The 16,820-nt window shown below is 39.2% G+C and overlaps 1 protein-coding gene across 1 annotated transcript in view; it reads left to right on the top strand.

Moving 5' to 3' along the window:
• Positions 1–2,208: 2,208 nt before the first annotated feature.
• mov10l1 (Mov10 like RNA helicase 1) overlaps positions 2,209–16,820 on the top strand; it is a 61,773-nt gene continuing 47,161 nt past the window's right edge. Inside the window, exons 1-5 of the mRNA XM_060842559.1 lie at positions 2,209–2,248; positions 2,695–2,882; positions 7,762–7,921; positions 12,303–12,415; positions 15,539–15,729. Of these exons, the coding sequence (XP_060698542.1) occupies positions 2,209–2,248; positions 2,695–2,882; positions 7,762–7,921; positions 12,303–12,415; positions 15,539–15,729 (692 nt within the window). The remainder of the gene's footprint in view (positions 2,249–2,694; positions 2,883–7,761; positions 7,922–12,302; positions 12,416–15,538; positions 15,730–16,820) is intronic.

Below are 16,820 nucleotides of genomic sequence, written 5' to 3'. Positions count from 1 at the left end.
CATGAACTGCAGCGGTTCTAGAGGCAGCTTACCACCACATTCTCAAGGACAACTAGGGACAAGCAATAATTGCTGGCCAGCCAACGATGCCCACAACCCACAAATGAATGTAATTACTGTAACTTTGGTGGGTGGGGGGAATAAATTTGAGTAGCTTGCATTATTTTAAATGAGTGCAGTTACCTTTGCATGAATGAGAGCAAAGAAATTTGGTAACACGTTGTATTGGTCCAAAATATTAAAAATTCTTTCTACTCCTGTAGTATACAATGAAAATGGGACCCAGTGGCTTCCTTCTGATTTACGTTTGGTTTTGATTTGTTTTCTCCTCACTTCGGCTATTTTGAATGTGTTTAATGTTTCAATCTCTAGATTCCTAACATTAGTCCCTCCTATCTAAAATTTATAGACAGTATAAAATATTTTTAATACTTACCACTGTTTTGATCCCATCTGATTGTAACAGGTCAGGTCAGATTCCAGTGTGAAACCTAGGTTTGTAGCAAATGTTGAACTCATCTGTTGGTGACTGTGGTGGTTCATCACTGAACATATTCACAAAGGGCTGTCAAAGTTATTTAGTGAAAGAACACAACTTATTGATACAGATAAAAAGAAGCAAAGCTATGCCTTTTTTTAAAAAAAGATGTTTAGAAAGAGATGAACATAAACAGTAAAACAAGTTTAAGTCTTTCCTAGCAATTTTCTTTGAAGTACAGCTTGAAAACATTATACAAGCTCTCCCAGTTTCAAGACTTCACAAACTAACCTGCCTGTTAGGATTAAACTGTTCTCATGAATTGAGAACCCAGTTCTTCAAGAATGAAACTGGAACCTGATTCTGTAGAACTGAACACAAACCAAATTACCAGTGTCTTCTGATCATTATACAGTTAGATTAGATTAGATGGGAACAGGCCCTTCTGCCCATCAAGCCCACACTGACCCTCCGAAGAGTAACCCACCCAGAACCATTCCCCTCTGACTAATGCACTTAGTACTATGGGCAATTCACCTGACCTGATCTTTGGACTGTGGGAGGAAACCCACCCAGACACTGGGAGAACACACAGATAGTCAACGGAAGCTGGAATCGAACCTGGGACCGTGGTGCTGTGAGGCAGCAGTGCTAACCACTGAGCTACCGTGCCGTCCTATTGAAAAACATACTAAATTTATACATTTCAGATAAGAAGCTGGACACTTAGTAATTTGCATGTTTTCTTGGAAATAATTTGATTTAGATCTCTTTTCTGAATGAATTTCTGATTTTTTGTTTTAGAAGAAAAGTTACAGAAACCAACTAAATTCCCAAATATACATTACACACTTAGTATAACCCCAGAAGAGATTTAAATGATTTTGGAATTTGTCAAGTTTACTCTGTCCCCCTTAACCCAGTACAGAAGCTTTTATTTAAAGGTGCATTATGTTTTCTGTCCTCTCTGAAAATGCAATGATTTTTAGTCTTCCAACTTTGATGTTCTTGAAATTATAGTCATGTAACATTTATCTATTGCTTTTGTGGCTCATAACTGATATATATTAATTGTCATTAAACACAATAATAATCTTAAACTGAATGCAATATTTGGACAAGAATGCTTTGAAATCATGCAGGTAATACGCTTTCCAGAATTGGAGTGGCCAAGGACAAAATTGATGGCAACAGCTTTAACAGATGTACGTAGGATTTTAGGTTGCAGATGTCAGTCATTATTTTCTCTTCTCGCGTTCCCCCCACCACAACCACCACCACCCCAAGCATTCCGCCCACATCCTGTGCAGATAGCTGCCAGTCCTGTTGTGTACAGCAGCACCCAACTGCTCTCCCCCTCCTCCCTCTCTAACAACTGATTTGTTTTTGCAAACATGAAAGCATAGAAACTAGGAGCAGGAATAAGTCATTCTGGTCTGTTCTGCCATTAAATATGATCATGTTGATCCTTTATCTCAATATTCCGTCTTAGTCCCTATACCCTTTGATGCCTTTAAAATCTTTTTTAAAAAAATCACCTGTCTCTTAACTTGAATGTACTTGGCCTTCACAGCCTATGATAGGCAATCCCACAGGATTGTTGACCCTTTTGAGTAAATAGAACAACTGATGGCCCAATAGGAAGGAGCTTTTTTTTTGTGATCAATGATCATAACTAGTGCACCTGCTGCCTTCTCACAGCCACGCAACTACATGGTGTTCGTAAGCAGATGGCACCCCAGGCTGCTGTCTGTGTGTGGTCCACCACATGTAAGTGATTCAGCAGTGAGAACATGTCAGCCATGTTTCCACCTCAAAGTATATATACACTTTACACATATATGCACTTATGTTCTAGTACAGGATGTTGACCAATAATCAGGAGTGTAAATTTAGCTAAAGAAAAATTTTAAAACAGCCAAGGGGCACCGAGGCTAAATAGAGTAGTTCAAAAGCTATCCCAGTTGAGATCAACTTCACAACACAAAGCACGAATTACTCTGGTTGTGGTTTAGTGCTAAATTCGGTACTTAGGTGACTGTATACCATGAGATGAGCAGCTGTTGCAAATTTAGAATTTTGAGCACTCATTCAAACACATGCAATTATGTTTAACTATGAGAGAGTCAGATTTTCTGATTCTATTGTCTATAATATTATTGTATATAATTGGTTGAATTATGCCAGTATGAATAAACTTTGCTTTTGTTTTAAAGATTGTACAGAGTATAAAAATGTTCTTGGAGCTACTGTGACCAGATTTTGTGGCAAATATGGTTTAGTTGATGACTCCATTTACTTCACTTCCAATGATGTGCTGGGAGGGATGCCTTTGCAAGTCGGCCAAAAAGTGAATGTGGTGGCCCAAAAAAATGAGACATCGGGAGGTTGGAAAGCCGTCAAGGTAGGAGGTGGTCCAAATAATCAATTAGGCCAAAGATTTTGTTCCTCGGATAAGACTACAATGTCAGGGAAAATCTGCAGCTTCACACACCTAAGTTGGAAGATAGTGCCCTTTTGTCTGTGAGTGGGACGTGTTACCTGGAGTCGGGCTCGATGTCTTTGGAAAGAGTTAAGGTTAACAGCGGGTGCTGCCAGATGCAGAGGTGGGCTGTGGGAATGACCAGTCTCAGTGGTCCAGGGCTACTTGGCAATTGGTTTTAAGGAAATGTTACTGGAACCTCATGTTCAATTGCCAAACACACTCATCTCTTCCCCCTGACAGTCCCAACCTACACTTACTATTCTGATCCTTTGTCAAGCTGTGGTCTTTACCTACTCCCATTTATAGTCTTATGCTAACATATGCCAGCCCATGCCCCATTCCACCATTTGCCTTCACAATCTCTATATCAATTCACCTCAGTATACACAATGAGAAGACCTCAGAACCCTTGCTGAGATGAAATAAACATTTTCAGTATCCATTGAATTCACTAGTTTTAAAGAATATATGTTCATAAACTCATTTATTGTGTCTAGTATCCTTCAATTACTTAACCCTTTACAAAAAGAAGCATTTCTATTTATAGCCCCCAAAAAAGATAAGCCTGTGGACCTCTTAACCAAGCACAACCAACAAGCAGTTCAATAACAAATTGAGATCAGTCATACAGCACATTCTCTCCTCATAGCCTTCAGTTTGTATGAATGACTCTGACACTGAAATAACAAGCAGTTATTTCAATAGTTCAATGACCCAGGGCATTTTCAATGCAGATGTTGGTTTGTTCACTGAGCTGGAAGGTTCATTTTTCAGACATTTCGTCACCATACTATGTAACATCTTCAGTGAGCCTCCGTAAGAAGCACTGCTGGTGTTTCCTGCTCTTTGTTTATATGTTTGGGTTTCCTTGAGTTGGTGATGTCATTTCCTATGGTGATGTCATTTCCTGTTCTTTTTCCCAGGGGGTGGGAAATGGGATCCAAGTCATGTTTGTTGATAGAGTTCTGGTTGGAATTCCATGCTTCTAGGAATTCTCGTGCATGTCTCTGTTTGGCTTGTCCTAGGATGGATGTGGTATCCCAGTCGAAGTTGTGTCCTTCTTCATCTGTATGTAAGGATACTAGTGATATTATTTCAACGAGCCACCGCACACTGCCACACAGAGGAAAATCACCTGTGTATTAAAAAAGAATGGGTTCCTAATGAACACAGTCCGCTGATTTCTCAGCAGCAAACCCAAACAAGCAAACAAAACGCATTCAGAAACCTTAGCCGCTCTCCCCGACATCAAAGACACCTCGGAAATGACTGCCAGACTACTCAGACCCCTTGGCATCATGGTAGCCCACAAACCCATCAACACACTAAAACAGCAGCTAATGAACTTGAAAGACCCTATACAGGCAACAAACAAAACTAATGGCATTTTCAAAATACCGTGCAAGAACTGTAACAAACACTACATTGGACAAACAGGCAGAAAACCAGGATACATGAACATCAACTAACCACAAAATGACTTGACCCTGTTTCACTAGTATCCTTCTACACAGATAAGGAAGGACACCACTTTGACTGGGACAATGGATCCATGCTAGGACAAGCCAGACAGAGACACACGAATTCCTAGAAGCATGGCATTCCAACTGGAACTCTTATCAACAAATACATCGACTTGATCTCATTTTTACCACCCCCTGAGAAAAAGAATGGGAAATGACTGCAATACAGGCAATGATATCGCCAACCCAAGGAAACCCAAACATATAAATAGAAAGCAGGAAACACCCAGCAGTGCTTCATCCAGAGGCTCACTGAAGATGTTACATAGTATGGTCATGAAAAGTCTGAAAATGAACCTTCCAGGTCAGCGAGCAAACCTACATCCAGCACCTCAACCTGAGCTACAAATCTTCTCAAAACTGGCATTTTCAATTCATTATGAAACGGTCATTATGATTTTAATTTTTTTTTGTTTTAAAGCTCATACTCATGACTACCTTGAATGGTCTTAAATGGCATGACTTCTCCCAAAAGTGTCCCTGCACCTGTCAATTCTGCCTCTGTAAACAACTCTGACAGCTTTATACTTCTCCAGAAAACTGTGAAACTCATACATCACGATTTGGGATATCCAGAATTGAGGCTCCAGAGGCATTTTGGTAGGTTGGAGACCCCTCCCCTGCCAATACCCACCGCCACCTCAGTCTTTGAACAAATCCAAGCCATTTTCTATTCTGATATCCTCTACGTTTAAAGTATATTCCCCTAAAAATTTTAACCACAAATATCTAGATTTGTTCACACTTGATATAGTTCATGAATTGTAAAATCAATGTAAGACCAAGATGAGTAATATCTTTATTTCAGCACATATGTTTTGAGTTTTCTTCCATTCTGAAATATCTCCATTCTCTTCCAAAATTAAAGTAGAAGTTACAATTGCAGAAAATATGAAAAATAGATGGGAAATGCTCAAAATACATCTGTAATTTGTGTCTGTGACAAGAATAGGCCAGGATATGATGTCTTGAGTACTTATTCTTCCACAGCTATGTTGTCCTGTTTATTCATGTTGAATTCTTGGATGTTCCCTACCCCTGACTCTTTCAGCACTTCTTTTTAATGCCTATGTAAAATCACCAAGAAATATATCATCATCCATCCTTTCAGGAAAATCCATTGTTAATTCCTCCCTGTGCAAACCCAAGACAATCTGTTGTCTCCCTACATGTGTGGCTTTGTGTTCCCATAGCACCGAAACAACTGAATCTCTGTTATAAACAATATCCTCTGAGTAAGAAAATGATGCAGTATCACTGCTTAATCTTTTTGACTGCTCTGCAGGCTTTGGCACAATCAGCCATCCTCTTCCAACAATTGTACCTTAGTGCAGTTCAAAGATCCCATTGTTTGATTCTATTATGTAAGCAGGTCTAGCTGGAGTGTTTGGCTGGTTTCTCTACTTAGCAATGTGCCATCACCGTGGGCATCTATTCAATTATCTGTCCTTGATTTTATCTATGAAGGCAATTTTTTCTAAGGATGAAGGAGCTTTATTAGTTGAATTGTTTATGCTGTTCATATCATACAGACCAATGTTTTTTTTAAACACTGATAAATTGGTAACCGGTGTAAAAACTGATGCTTCAAATTGTGATCAAGACTGTTTGACCAATATAATACGAAGCTGATAACATTTTAATTGGTTACTTAATAGGGAATTATTCTGGTTGAAAAATTATGTCCAGCTGCAGATATTGTTCATTGTTTGTTCTGTTGCTAAAGATTTCTTTGTCTACTCTGATATCCCACATATCCCTTTATAATTATTTCCACCTGCATAAAAGTTGTTAACAAAAGCTCAGTCGCTCCTGTTATGGATTGACGTGAGTGCCACCAGAAACATAATGCTCGGATAGAAAAAAAATTGGTGGACAACTTGCATATTCACTGAAGCAAAGCAAACTAATACAAAGTTAAGTCTAAGCAAAGTTCTTAATCTTTTGAACAGATTTAACAGGTGGAGTTTTGAAGTATTCTTTTCCTGCATAGTGTTGTTAGAATGCAAAACACATTATCCAACATCTATTGGAAGTGTAACACTATTAAAAAAAAAGAATTGGATGAAGATTTGGAGAAAAAATATTGAGGAGTAAAGGGAGAATGGACAGAATGCCTAGAACTAGGATTCAAGTGCACAGCTCCACACTAGAGTTGCTGTGTTTCTAAGAGTCTCACTGTTTTGAATTACCGTGCCTCACCAAATATGAAATATCACGCCTGAACAAGTTGCATACAGATGTTTCTTTTAATCCTTGAATGACAACAGTTGAGTAAAAATACTGCTGATTGTCAAAATATATTTGTTTTTTTTTATGATAGTACATACAGTAAAAAGCCAACCACGTAATTTGTTTGTGATTGCTTTGGATGCAGCCTCATTTCATTTCATTAACTTATAAATGTACCTTACTATCCCGAACTGACAAACCTTTTTCTCTGTCCATGTGAGGTAGAGAGGCCAATGCTGGAGAATACACTGCAAGGTTTTCACCATTAAGTAATGGCATAATGTTAGGTGAGGTATGTTTTTTGCTTGGTTCAAACATGGAAGTAATTCCAGTGTTCTACTCTTTCATCTCAGGCATGCAAAGAGCTCTCCTATACATTTTTTGTTATAGTTTCATTTTCCACAGTTATCCTGCTACTTTGCAGCTGCTAGTTTGCCATGTCAAAGTCAGCATGGTACAGGAGTTACTTGGCCATGAGGTGTCCTTAAAGTGAGTGATTTTAAAAAGACTGGGTAGTTTATTATCACAAAAGGGAAGTGGTGAGGTTAGTAATCTGGTCAAACTGATTTGAAAGGTTTTATTATTCCGAAGTAGTGGCAAAATTCTTACAGTTGCCAGAATATTCTGATTTGATGAGGCAAGACTTACCAATCTAGATCCAGTATAAAGAATGCCTATCACCCACAGTCACTCATGTTAAAGACAGTTAATCTTTGCCTCTTCCACTAGATTATTTACATTTTTATTAGTTGCCAATAAATTGGCGGTTGCACATTTAAATTGTTGAATTCCTGGTCTAAAAGTATTCCAAAATTATTTACAAAAGTAAATTGGGTAACTGCCTAAATTCTCAAACCAGTTTTGGATGCAACTGTTTTTAATCTTAGCATTATAGAATCATGTATGAATTTATGTTTTGTAGATCAGTTGCACAAATTATATATTTCAGTTGTTCAATGAGGATTTAAATTGCAAATATGCAAGATCAGATGATTGTTGAAAGTTTGAATTGATTTTGTTGATTTGTACATTTTTGAATTTAGGTGGAACCTGTAACTAACCAGTGGGAGGGGGATGATGATACTTGCAGCTCTCCAGCAGAAAACGAAACTCATAACCTGATGGGCAATGTAACTTCATGCAACAAGGATGGTGGCTACATTAATGAAACTATTTACTTCTCCATGGCAGATGCGTGTGAAGGTAAAAGTGTAGCCCTTTTGTTGTGTAAAAGTTGCGCACAATTAGCTTCCAACTTCCTTCACTGCCAGCTGTATCTTTGAAGGTCCACAGCATATTTTATTTATAAGGAACATGTATCGAATGTAAGGCGTGTCCAAGCTTCATAAATTGATTGTATGTTCATTTTTGTCAGTAATTGCTCCATTACTGACCTGTAGGTCAGAAGTGCGTAACTCTCTGTTCTTTGGGTATGAAATGGGAAAGATCATGTAGGATAACTTTTCTCAATTGGATGGAGTAAATCTACTGGAAAGAATATCTGTGTAGAATGCCTGCAGCTCAATGACCTGCACGCACAGTTGTGCTAGGTGGGGAAAGTCAGTAGCAGACCATTAGTGCTAAATTACACCTGCATTCTAGAAATAAAAATTACAGTGCAGAAATGGTTTGCTTAGCTCAATCACCCAAAATAACCTTCTGTGTAGCATGAATCCTAGTCTCTCCTCAGACATGCAGCAGTTTCTGGTGTTTGTTTTCTCTTCATGCTTCCGAGAAGAGTGCTTGAATTTTCGAAATGTATTATGTTGTCTCCCATCAGCAATAATCAAATGTAGTTCTATTCCACATAACCTAGTTTCTGTTTCAATGAGAATCCAACTGAAGAAGGTAGTAGACTCCCTACTACCTGTGGAAGTAGGTCATTCGGCCCATCGAGTCCACACAGACCCTCTGAAGAGTGGCCCATCCAGACCTACTCCTCACTCTATCCCTGTAACTCTACATTTCCCATGGCTAATCCACCTAGTCTGCACATCTTTGGACTATGGGAGGAAACCCACGCAGGGACAGGGAGAATGTGTAAACTCCACACACCGAGTCGCCCAAGGGTGGAATTGTACCCAGGCCCCTGGTGTTGTGAGGTAGCCGTGCTAACCACGTGCTACTCGTTGTAACCAAGAAATCCAGTAGGGAATTATGAAGAATTTACCTCACTTGTGGTTGCAAGAATGTAGAACATGCAGGAACAGGGAATATTTGAAAAGAAGAGTACAAGGTAAGTATAAGAGAGAGAAGGGGTTAAAGGATTATGTTAATATTGTTAAGTCAGCAAAGGGAGAAGGAAGCTTGAGTATGCCACAACTTCATAAGAAATTAAATTAAATCCACAGCAAGATGCAAGATATGGTCAGAAGGTGTAGTATCTGTATGGGGAAAGTTGAGGAACTGTAAAGGGGAAAAAACAGGCTCTCTAGCAGCAGTCTGGATGATAAATGAGAGTGCATGTAAGAAAGGCACTATTACAATAATCATGGGGATCTTCAATATTTAGATGGACTGGAAAAATAGATTGGTCGTGGTCCTCAGGAAAAGAACATTCCACAAATTCTATGAAATGCTGTTTTGGAGCAGCTTGTGGTAAAGCCCACTATGTAATCAATAATTCTGGATTTAGTGGTGTAGTTAGGCAGACTTGATTAGAGAGCTTAAGGTGAAGGATCCCCCACGGGACCAGTGACCACAATATGAACGGAAATCTCCCGGCAGTTTGAGAGGGATCAGTTTGAATCAGATGTAACAGTATTACAATTGAGTAAAACTAACTATGAAAACATGAGGGAGGAGCTAGCCAGAGTTGATTGGAAATGGAGCCTAGCAGAGAAGATGGTGTAGTAATAATGACGGGTTTGAGGGTAATTCGGGTGGCACAGCAGAAATTCATCGCAAGGAAGACTAAAGAAATAAAGGGGAGTAGAGGCAACTATGGCTGACAAGGGAAGTTGGGGACAACATAAAAGCAAGAAAACGCATAGAGTGGTGAAGATTAGTGAGAAGCTTTTACTGTTTTTTTTAAGTTATTTTCTGCTTGTCTTAAAGAGTGAGAAGATGATATGAGGAAAAACTAGCTCGTCATATAAAAAAGATCTTTTCAGATACCTCGAGTAAGACTGGACATTGGACCAGTGGAGAATGAGGCTGAAGAAGTAACAATGGGGAGCAAAGAAATGCTGGGGGAACTGAATAGATACTTCACCTCAGTCTTTGTGGAAGGCATCAGTAGCATAACAGAAATTCAAGAAAGTTAAGGGGTAGAGATGAGTGTTGTGGCCATCACTACAGAAAAGGTGCTGGGAAAGCTGAACGGTTTGAAGGTGGGTAAATCACCTGGACCAAACTGATTACACCCTCTAATTCTAAAGATGCTGAGGAGCTTATGGAGGCACATTGGTGGTGATCTTCAGGAATCACTGGAATCAGGAGAATTCCAGAGGAGTGGAAAATGGCTAATGTAACTCCTCAGTTTAAGAAGGGAGGGAGGCAGAAGGTGGGATGTTACAGGCTAGTTTGCCTGACAGTGGTCATTGGCAAGATTTCAGAGTTCATTATTAAGAATGAGTTTGCAGAGTATGTGGGAGTGTATGGTAAAATAGGGCTGGGTCAGCACCACTTCGTCAAAGGGAGGTCATGCCTGATAAATCTGTTAGTATTCTTTGAGCAAGTTTGAAAAGAAAGAGCCAGTGAATGCGGTCTGTTAGGATTTTCTGGATTCCTTTTGACATGATCTACCCAGGAGGCTGCTAAATAAATTAAAAGGCCTGTTCGGGGGTAAGGGTCAGGCATGAATAGAAGATTAGCTGACTGACAGAAGCCAGATTGAGGATAAATTAGTCTTTTTCAGGATAACTAATGTGGTTCCACAGGGATCAGTATTGGGCCACAAATATTCATGTTATATATTAATGACCTGGACAGAGGAACTGAGGGCATTGTTACTAAGTTTGCCTATGACACAAAGATAGGTGGAGGGACACGTAGTATTTAGTAAGCTGCAAAAGGACTTGGATAGGCTAAGAGGGAAAGAAATGGCAGATGGAATACAATGTAGGAAACTAAGAAGTTATGCACTTTGATAGGAAGAATAGAGGTGTAGACTATTTTCTAAATGGTACAGACTTCAAAAATCTGAAGCACAGGGGACTTGGGAGTTCCAGTTCAGGATTCCCTGAAGGTAAACTTGCAGATTTACTTGGCAGTTAGGAAGGCAAATACAATGTTAGCATTCATTTTCAGAGGATGAGAATATAAAAGCAGGGACGTACTGCTGAGGCTATTACAGGTCTCTGATCAAACTGCACTTGGAATATTTTTAGCAGTTATGGATCCTATAACTAAGGAAGGATATTCTGGCCGTGGAAGTGATCCAGAAAATGTTTATAAGAATAATCCCAGGAATGAAGAGCTTGTCATGTGAGGTCAACTCTGAATTTGTAATTGATGGAACTTAGAAGAATGAGGGGAGAATCTTATAGAATACTGAGAAGCCTGCATAGAGTGGGTGTGGAGAAGCTGTTTCCCTTAGTAGGAGAGACTAGGACCTGAGGGCACGGCTCAACAGTGAAGGGGCGACCTTTTAGGTCTGAGATGAGGAATCTCTTTAGCCAGAGGGTACAGAATCTGAAGAATTCATTGCTATAGAGAGCTGTGGAGGTCAAGTCATTGAGTATCTTTAAGGCAGTGATAAGTTCTTGATTAGTAAGTGGACCAAGAGTTACAGGGAGAATGGGATTGAAAAATATTGTCAAATAGCAGAGCAGACTCCATGGGCTGAATGGTCTAATTCTGCTCCTATAACTTATCGTCTTAAAAAATTGATTGGTCTGAATGTCTGGTTTTCATGCCCAACATTTTGTTTCTTCCTTACATGCTTTAGTTCCTTTCGCCACCATAGTCACAGAAACAGTGCTGCCTGGAGCTGTGGCTGAGGTTGTGAAGGCAAAAACAAAATCAGTTGCAAGAGTTTGTCTTTAATTTACAATTAACATCACACAGAATAAATCGGCATCAGATTTTCTTCATATTATTTTTAGCTTTGGAGTTTGTGAGTTAATTTTTGTTACAAATGAATGATGAACAAAAGTAAACCAAACATAGTTAAACTTCTTGCTGTCTCATTTGGAGCCACACGCGCACACAAAAAATTAAAACTATCTCCGTGTGCTAGCTACAGGTGCCTGTCTAGCCTCCAGTTTCATTCCTTTATGCTGTGTGAGGGTCTTGCTGCCCAGGCAGGAAACTAGCTGTACCAAATATATTTTTGTGCTCCACTCAGACTTGTGATATACTTCTAATTTGAGGTGTAACGGATGTGACACTCGAGGTCTGAATTGGCACAGCTAGTTAACATACTCTGACTGTCTAGGCTGATTGCAGAGCCTTTTTGACGATGGTAAGAGTGCAAAGTGAATAATTTGCAGTTTAAAAACACTGCCAGTCCACAAATGAAAATCATATGAAAGTATGCTTGCTTCGAGGTACTTCTATGTGGGTCACTGAGAATCTTGCTCACATCTATTTGGACAAGTTTAAGTACATGTGTAAAAAGTGCTACTGATTTATTTTCCAGGTTTTCAGCCATATAAAGGTGACTGGGTACAGGCCCAATACTCTATTGAACCAACAACTTGGAAAAGCCAAGCCTACTGCCTGAAACCACTTCGATATAAAAGAGTTGATAAAGTAAGTACTAATTAAAGATGCAAAGACTCTTATTTCTTTTTTTAAAAAAGCAGCTGAAACAAGTTGCAATCTAAAAACATAAATTGAACTAATAATGTAGCGCAACAGGTCATTTATATTTGAAAGCTTTGAGTTGCTGTTCTTCCTATTGGAATGTTTAGTAAAATATTTTTGCAGATGTAAATATCTGTTGGGTTTACAGCAAGACCATTTTTGCGTGCCCGGGACACACTCCAGATACTTCAATTTACGTTTTGCTTTTAAATCTCAAACTTACCTTCACTAAACTCTGTATCTTTTAACACTTCTGCTCTCCCTTTTAACAAGCAACATAATTTAGTCAGCCATGCCTCCCTTTTGTTTTGAGTGAAGGACTATAGAGCTAAAGGAGAGAATGCTTAAGGAAAATACCAATATGATACCAGAACTGCAAAATCATATCTATTGAAAGATGAACAGGCTCAGTCTTTTCTGAGGGATGAGTTTAAAGAAGTCTTCGAAATTACTGAAGTATTTCAAAAGACAAGAGACAGAGTTCACTTGTGGAAACCTCTCTACCCGAGTGCAAAAAGAAATAACAGACAAAAGTTTGTGATTTGTCTGACATCACATAGCTACTATAGTTCTTTATATCAGGGACCCTGAGAAATTACTGTGGACTATCTCTCCTCCTTGGAGTGGGAGATGAGATAACAAATTAGTTTTAACATATCAAATTGCTATGGTCTGAGAGGATGCTGAAAAATCAACCACCTCAGTAAAGGATTTGGATAAATACTTGAAAAGGAAAAATAAGTCGCTGGGCTTTGGTTAAAGAGTGGGTTGGTGTGGGACTAATTATTAGAAAGAATTTTCAAAGCAAATTAGCATTCTTCTATGCTGTAAGATTTGATAACTGTGTGTGATGTCTAATTGCTGGTGTTTTCTAACATGAGGAATAGGAGTGAAAAATTTGGTGCCTTAAATGTGCTTCGCTAGTCTGTAAGACCATTGTTGATCCGTGTGCCATTGACTACACGGTCTAACCCAGCCTCAAATATCAATGATCCCATCTCTCTTGCTCCCGAGGGGACCCAGTTTTAAATACCAGTGAGCATCTGAGACAGGAATTTTCTCCCAATCGCCATCTTAAGTGGGAAACCTCATTATGAAGATGTGCAGTACTCTAGCAGAGAATAGAATAGTCATTTATTGTCACTTGTATTTTTACTGAAAATACAGTGAAAAGTGTTTAAGTTACCATACTCCAGTGCCTATATTAATAACAGAAATTCAGGGTGTAGGGATCTGGGTGTTCTTGTGCATAAATTATAATAGATTAATTTGCAGGTACAGCAAGTCACTAGGGATGCTAATAGAATGTTATCATTACTGGAATGGGCAAGCTGGCTTGTGAAGAAAGGTTGAACAGGCTAGGCTGGTATCTAATAGAATTTAGAGTTAGAAATGACTTGATTGAAACATAATAGGATCCTGAGGAATCTGAGGGTAGATGTGGAGAGGTTGTTTGTCACTGTTTAAAAGTCAGGAGTTGTCCACTTAAAATAAGAGATAAAGCAATTTTTTTTCCACTAAGGTTTTCTGTAACTCAGGTCACTATGCAGTCATCAGCACTCAAGCTCCAAGAATGCACTTGGAACAATTTCCTCAGATGCATCAACTCACAACCCAGATGCCCAAGACAATAGTTGTGGTACCTGTACCCCAACAAGATCATGATACTGTTCATGACTTTTCAAGGGCTATACTTTGGGGAAATTCGCCCAGAATGTGGCCCTACTTTGTTACTGTTCAGACAGGATACCCAAAATTGTTAATCTCTTGGGTGAGGAGAGATGAACTGACCCCGTCCCTCGTTATTCACCCATTCTTGGGTAGGCTGCAGCAAGGTTAAGTTAGAGAGGATTCCTTTCCTAGTGCACACCTTTTTCTAGATGCAAATGCACTTGGGTTGAAAAATGCCAACAAAACAGGCTTTTTTGAATTACAAGAAGTGTAGCTTTATGAATGACTGTACAAGAAAATATAACACAGCACACACACAGTAGAATTAAGAGATTAGTCCAAAAAGATGAAAGGTTTTAAAAGACAGAGATAGGAATCAGTCTCTGACATGTTAGCAAAGATAACTTAATAGAATGTCGCATCTTTTGTAGTGGAGATTAAAAGTGTTCACAGTGGTAGATGAAGTCAGCCTCACGATCTTTAGTTGTGCAGGTTAATTGAGATTCTGTAGTTCTGCCACCTTTTGATTATGATTGCATTCCATGATTCTGGATGAGGCAAGAGTCCTTCATTACCTGATTCTTTCTTTTTTTTTAATGACTTCCAGAACTCAGTGTCACAAGGTCTTTACCTACACCACATTGACCAGGAGTTATTTCTTCAACTGTGACCTTTACAGCACACTAACGCTCAGTATGTACATGAGAATGTTCGGTCCCACCAGTCCACTGCAGTAGAGTTCACATTGGCTAATAGCTGTCCTTGTGTATGCCTGGAAGGTGAAAACAAGTCTGCAAGAAGTGGCTTAATACCAAGAGAGGAGAGATAGTTGTCCCCCCCCCCTTGTCTTTTCTTGTTAAGTCTTATCCTGTTTCCCTGATAATTTACATACACAACATTCCATTGGCTTCACTTTGCCAGACAGTCACTGAATTCTCAAGGCAAGTCATATTAGATCCAAAATGTTGACTGCGTTTCTTTCTCTACAGCTGCTAATATTAATGTCTTGTATTAAGGTCTTCGATTTTGCTCTTCCACACATTTGGAATCTTTGTAGTTCCTTCTATGTTCACCTCTCAGAAAATAAATCCAATCAGTTCATTCTCCATTAAGCATATCTTCAAGCTTCTGGTATCGTGCTTGTAAATATTTGTTCTTTCATACTCCAGTGCGACTATGCATTTTACTTAATATGGTCACCAGAATTGGACACGGTGTGGTCTAATAGTTGCTGCTAAATTTATGCTTTTGCAAACAATGTTACTGCTCAATAGGAATAAAATTACATTCTGCACAACCTGGAAACAATATTTATGTTGGTAGAAAATTTCTCGTGTAACTTTTCATATCTGTACAACTGGTCAGAATGAGTATTATTGTTGCATTTCTTGTTTGAAGGTACCAATAACTCAAATTCTTCATCGAGGTGGTGTAGTGAATGACATTATATTCTTCACTCTTGATTCTCTCCGAATGCCGCAACTTTATGTGCCCAAAAAAGATGATTTGGTTAATGTAGTGATTATTGAAAGTAATCAGTCTTTATACCAGTGGAGAGCTTTATGCATTGGACCTGCAAACAAAGAAAGGTATGCTATAATCAAACCTCACATTTATACTGATGTGTTTGCCAAATGTTTGTTCACTTGTTTTTAAATATTACCATTTGGAATGCTTTGTGTACTGTTCTGTCAAATGGACTGTTGGTCCATTAATGCTTTGTCAATTGGCAATAGGTTAACAGGAATGTTTGATCTTTCTTCCTTTTATTTTCATGAGACATTGCCATCACTGGTAAGGCCAACAATTGTTGCCTGACCCCAATTTCCCTTGAGAAGATGGTGGTGAGATGCCTTCTTGAATGCGTGGAATCCATCAGCGATAGGTACGCTGGGTATAATTAGGAAGAGTATTCCAGGATTTTGATCCAGTGAGAAAAGAAACAGCAATACTATTCCCCATCGGGTGGCAGTGTTCCCATGTATCCACTGTCCCTGATGTTCAAAGTGCTACTGGTCACAGATTTGAAAGAGGTTGAAAGAGTCTTGGTGAATTGCTGTAGTGCAACATCTGTGAGTTGCAAACTAATGTGTCAGTGGTGGAAGAGTGAATCCTTGTTTCAGAATTTTGAGTTGTGAATGGTACTGGGCCTTCTGCAATCACTGGTAAACATCCTTATTTCTGACCCCCTGATGAGGGGGACATCAGAGAAACAGTTGAAGATTTTTGGTCCTAGGACACAAACCTGAGGATCTCCTGCACTAATATTCTGGAACTGAGAGCCACAAACAACCATCTTCATTTGTTCCGGTTATGACTGTAACTAGTAGAGTGTTTCTCAGTGATTCCCATTGACTTCATTCATTAAATGGTACTTTGACAGCAAAGGTGCTCTCACTTCCCTTCTCCCGTTCAGTTCTTGTGCCCAACCAACTCTTATAATGAGGTCAGGAGTCAAGTCTCCCTGCCAGAACCCAAACTGAACATTAGTGAGCAGGGTATTGCTTTGTCTGCTATTTGATAGCACTGTTGACAACTCCTTGCATCATTTTGCTGGCAACTGATGGAGTGGTAGTTGACCAGATTGGATTTATCCTGCTTTTTATGGGTAGGACGTAACTGGACAGTTCTCCACATGTTGACTTGATGTTACTGATACAGGGCAGTGGCTTTTCTTTGT

Source organism: Hemiscyllium ocellatum, chromosome 23 (assembly GCF_020745735.1).
Source record: "Hemiscyllium ocellatum isolate sHemOce1 chromosome 23, sHemOce1.pat.X.cur, whole genome shotgun sequence".
NCBI lineage: Eukaryota > Metazoa > Chordata > Chondrichthyes > Orectolobiformes > Hemiscylliidae > Hemiscyllium > Hemiscyllium ocellatum.
This window is presented reverse-complemented; position numbering and strand designations above follow the sequence as displayed.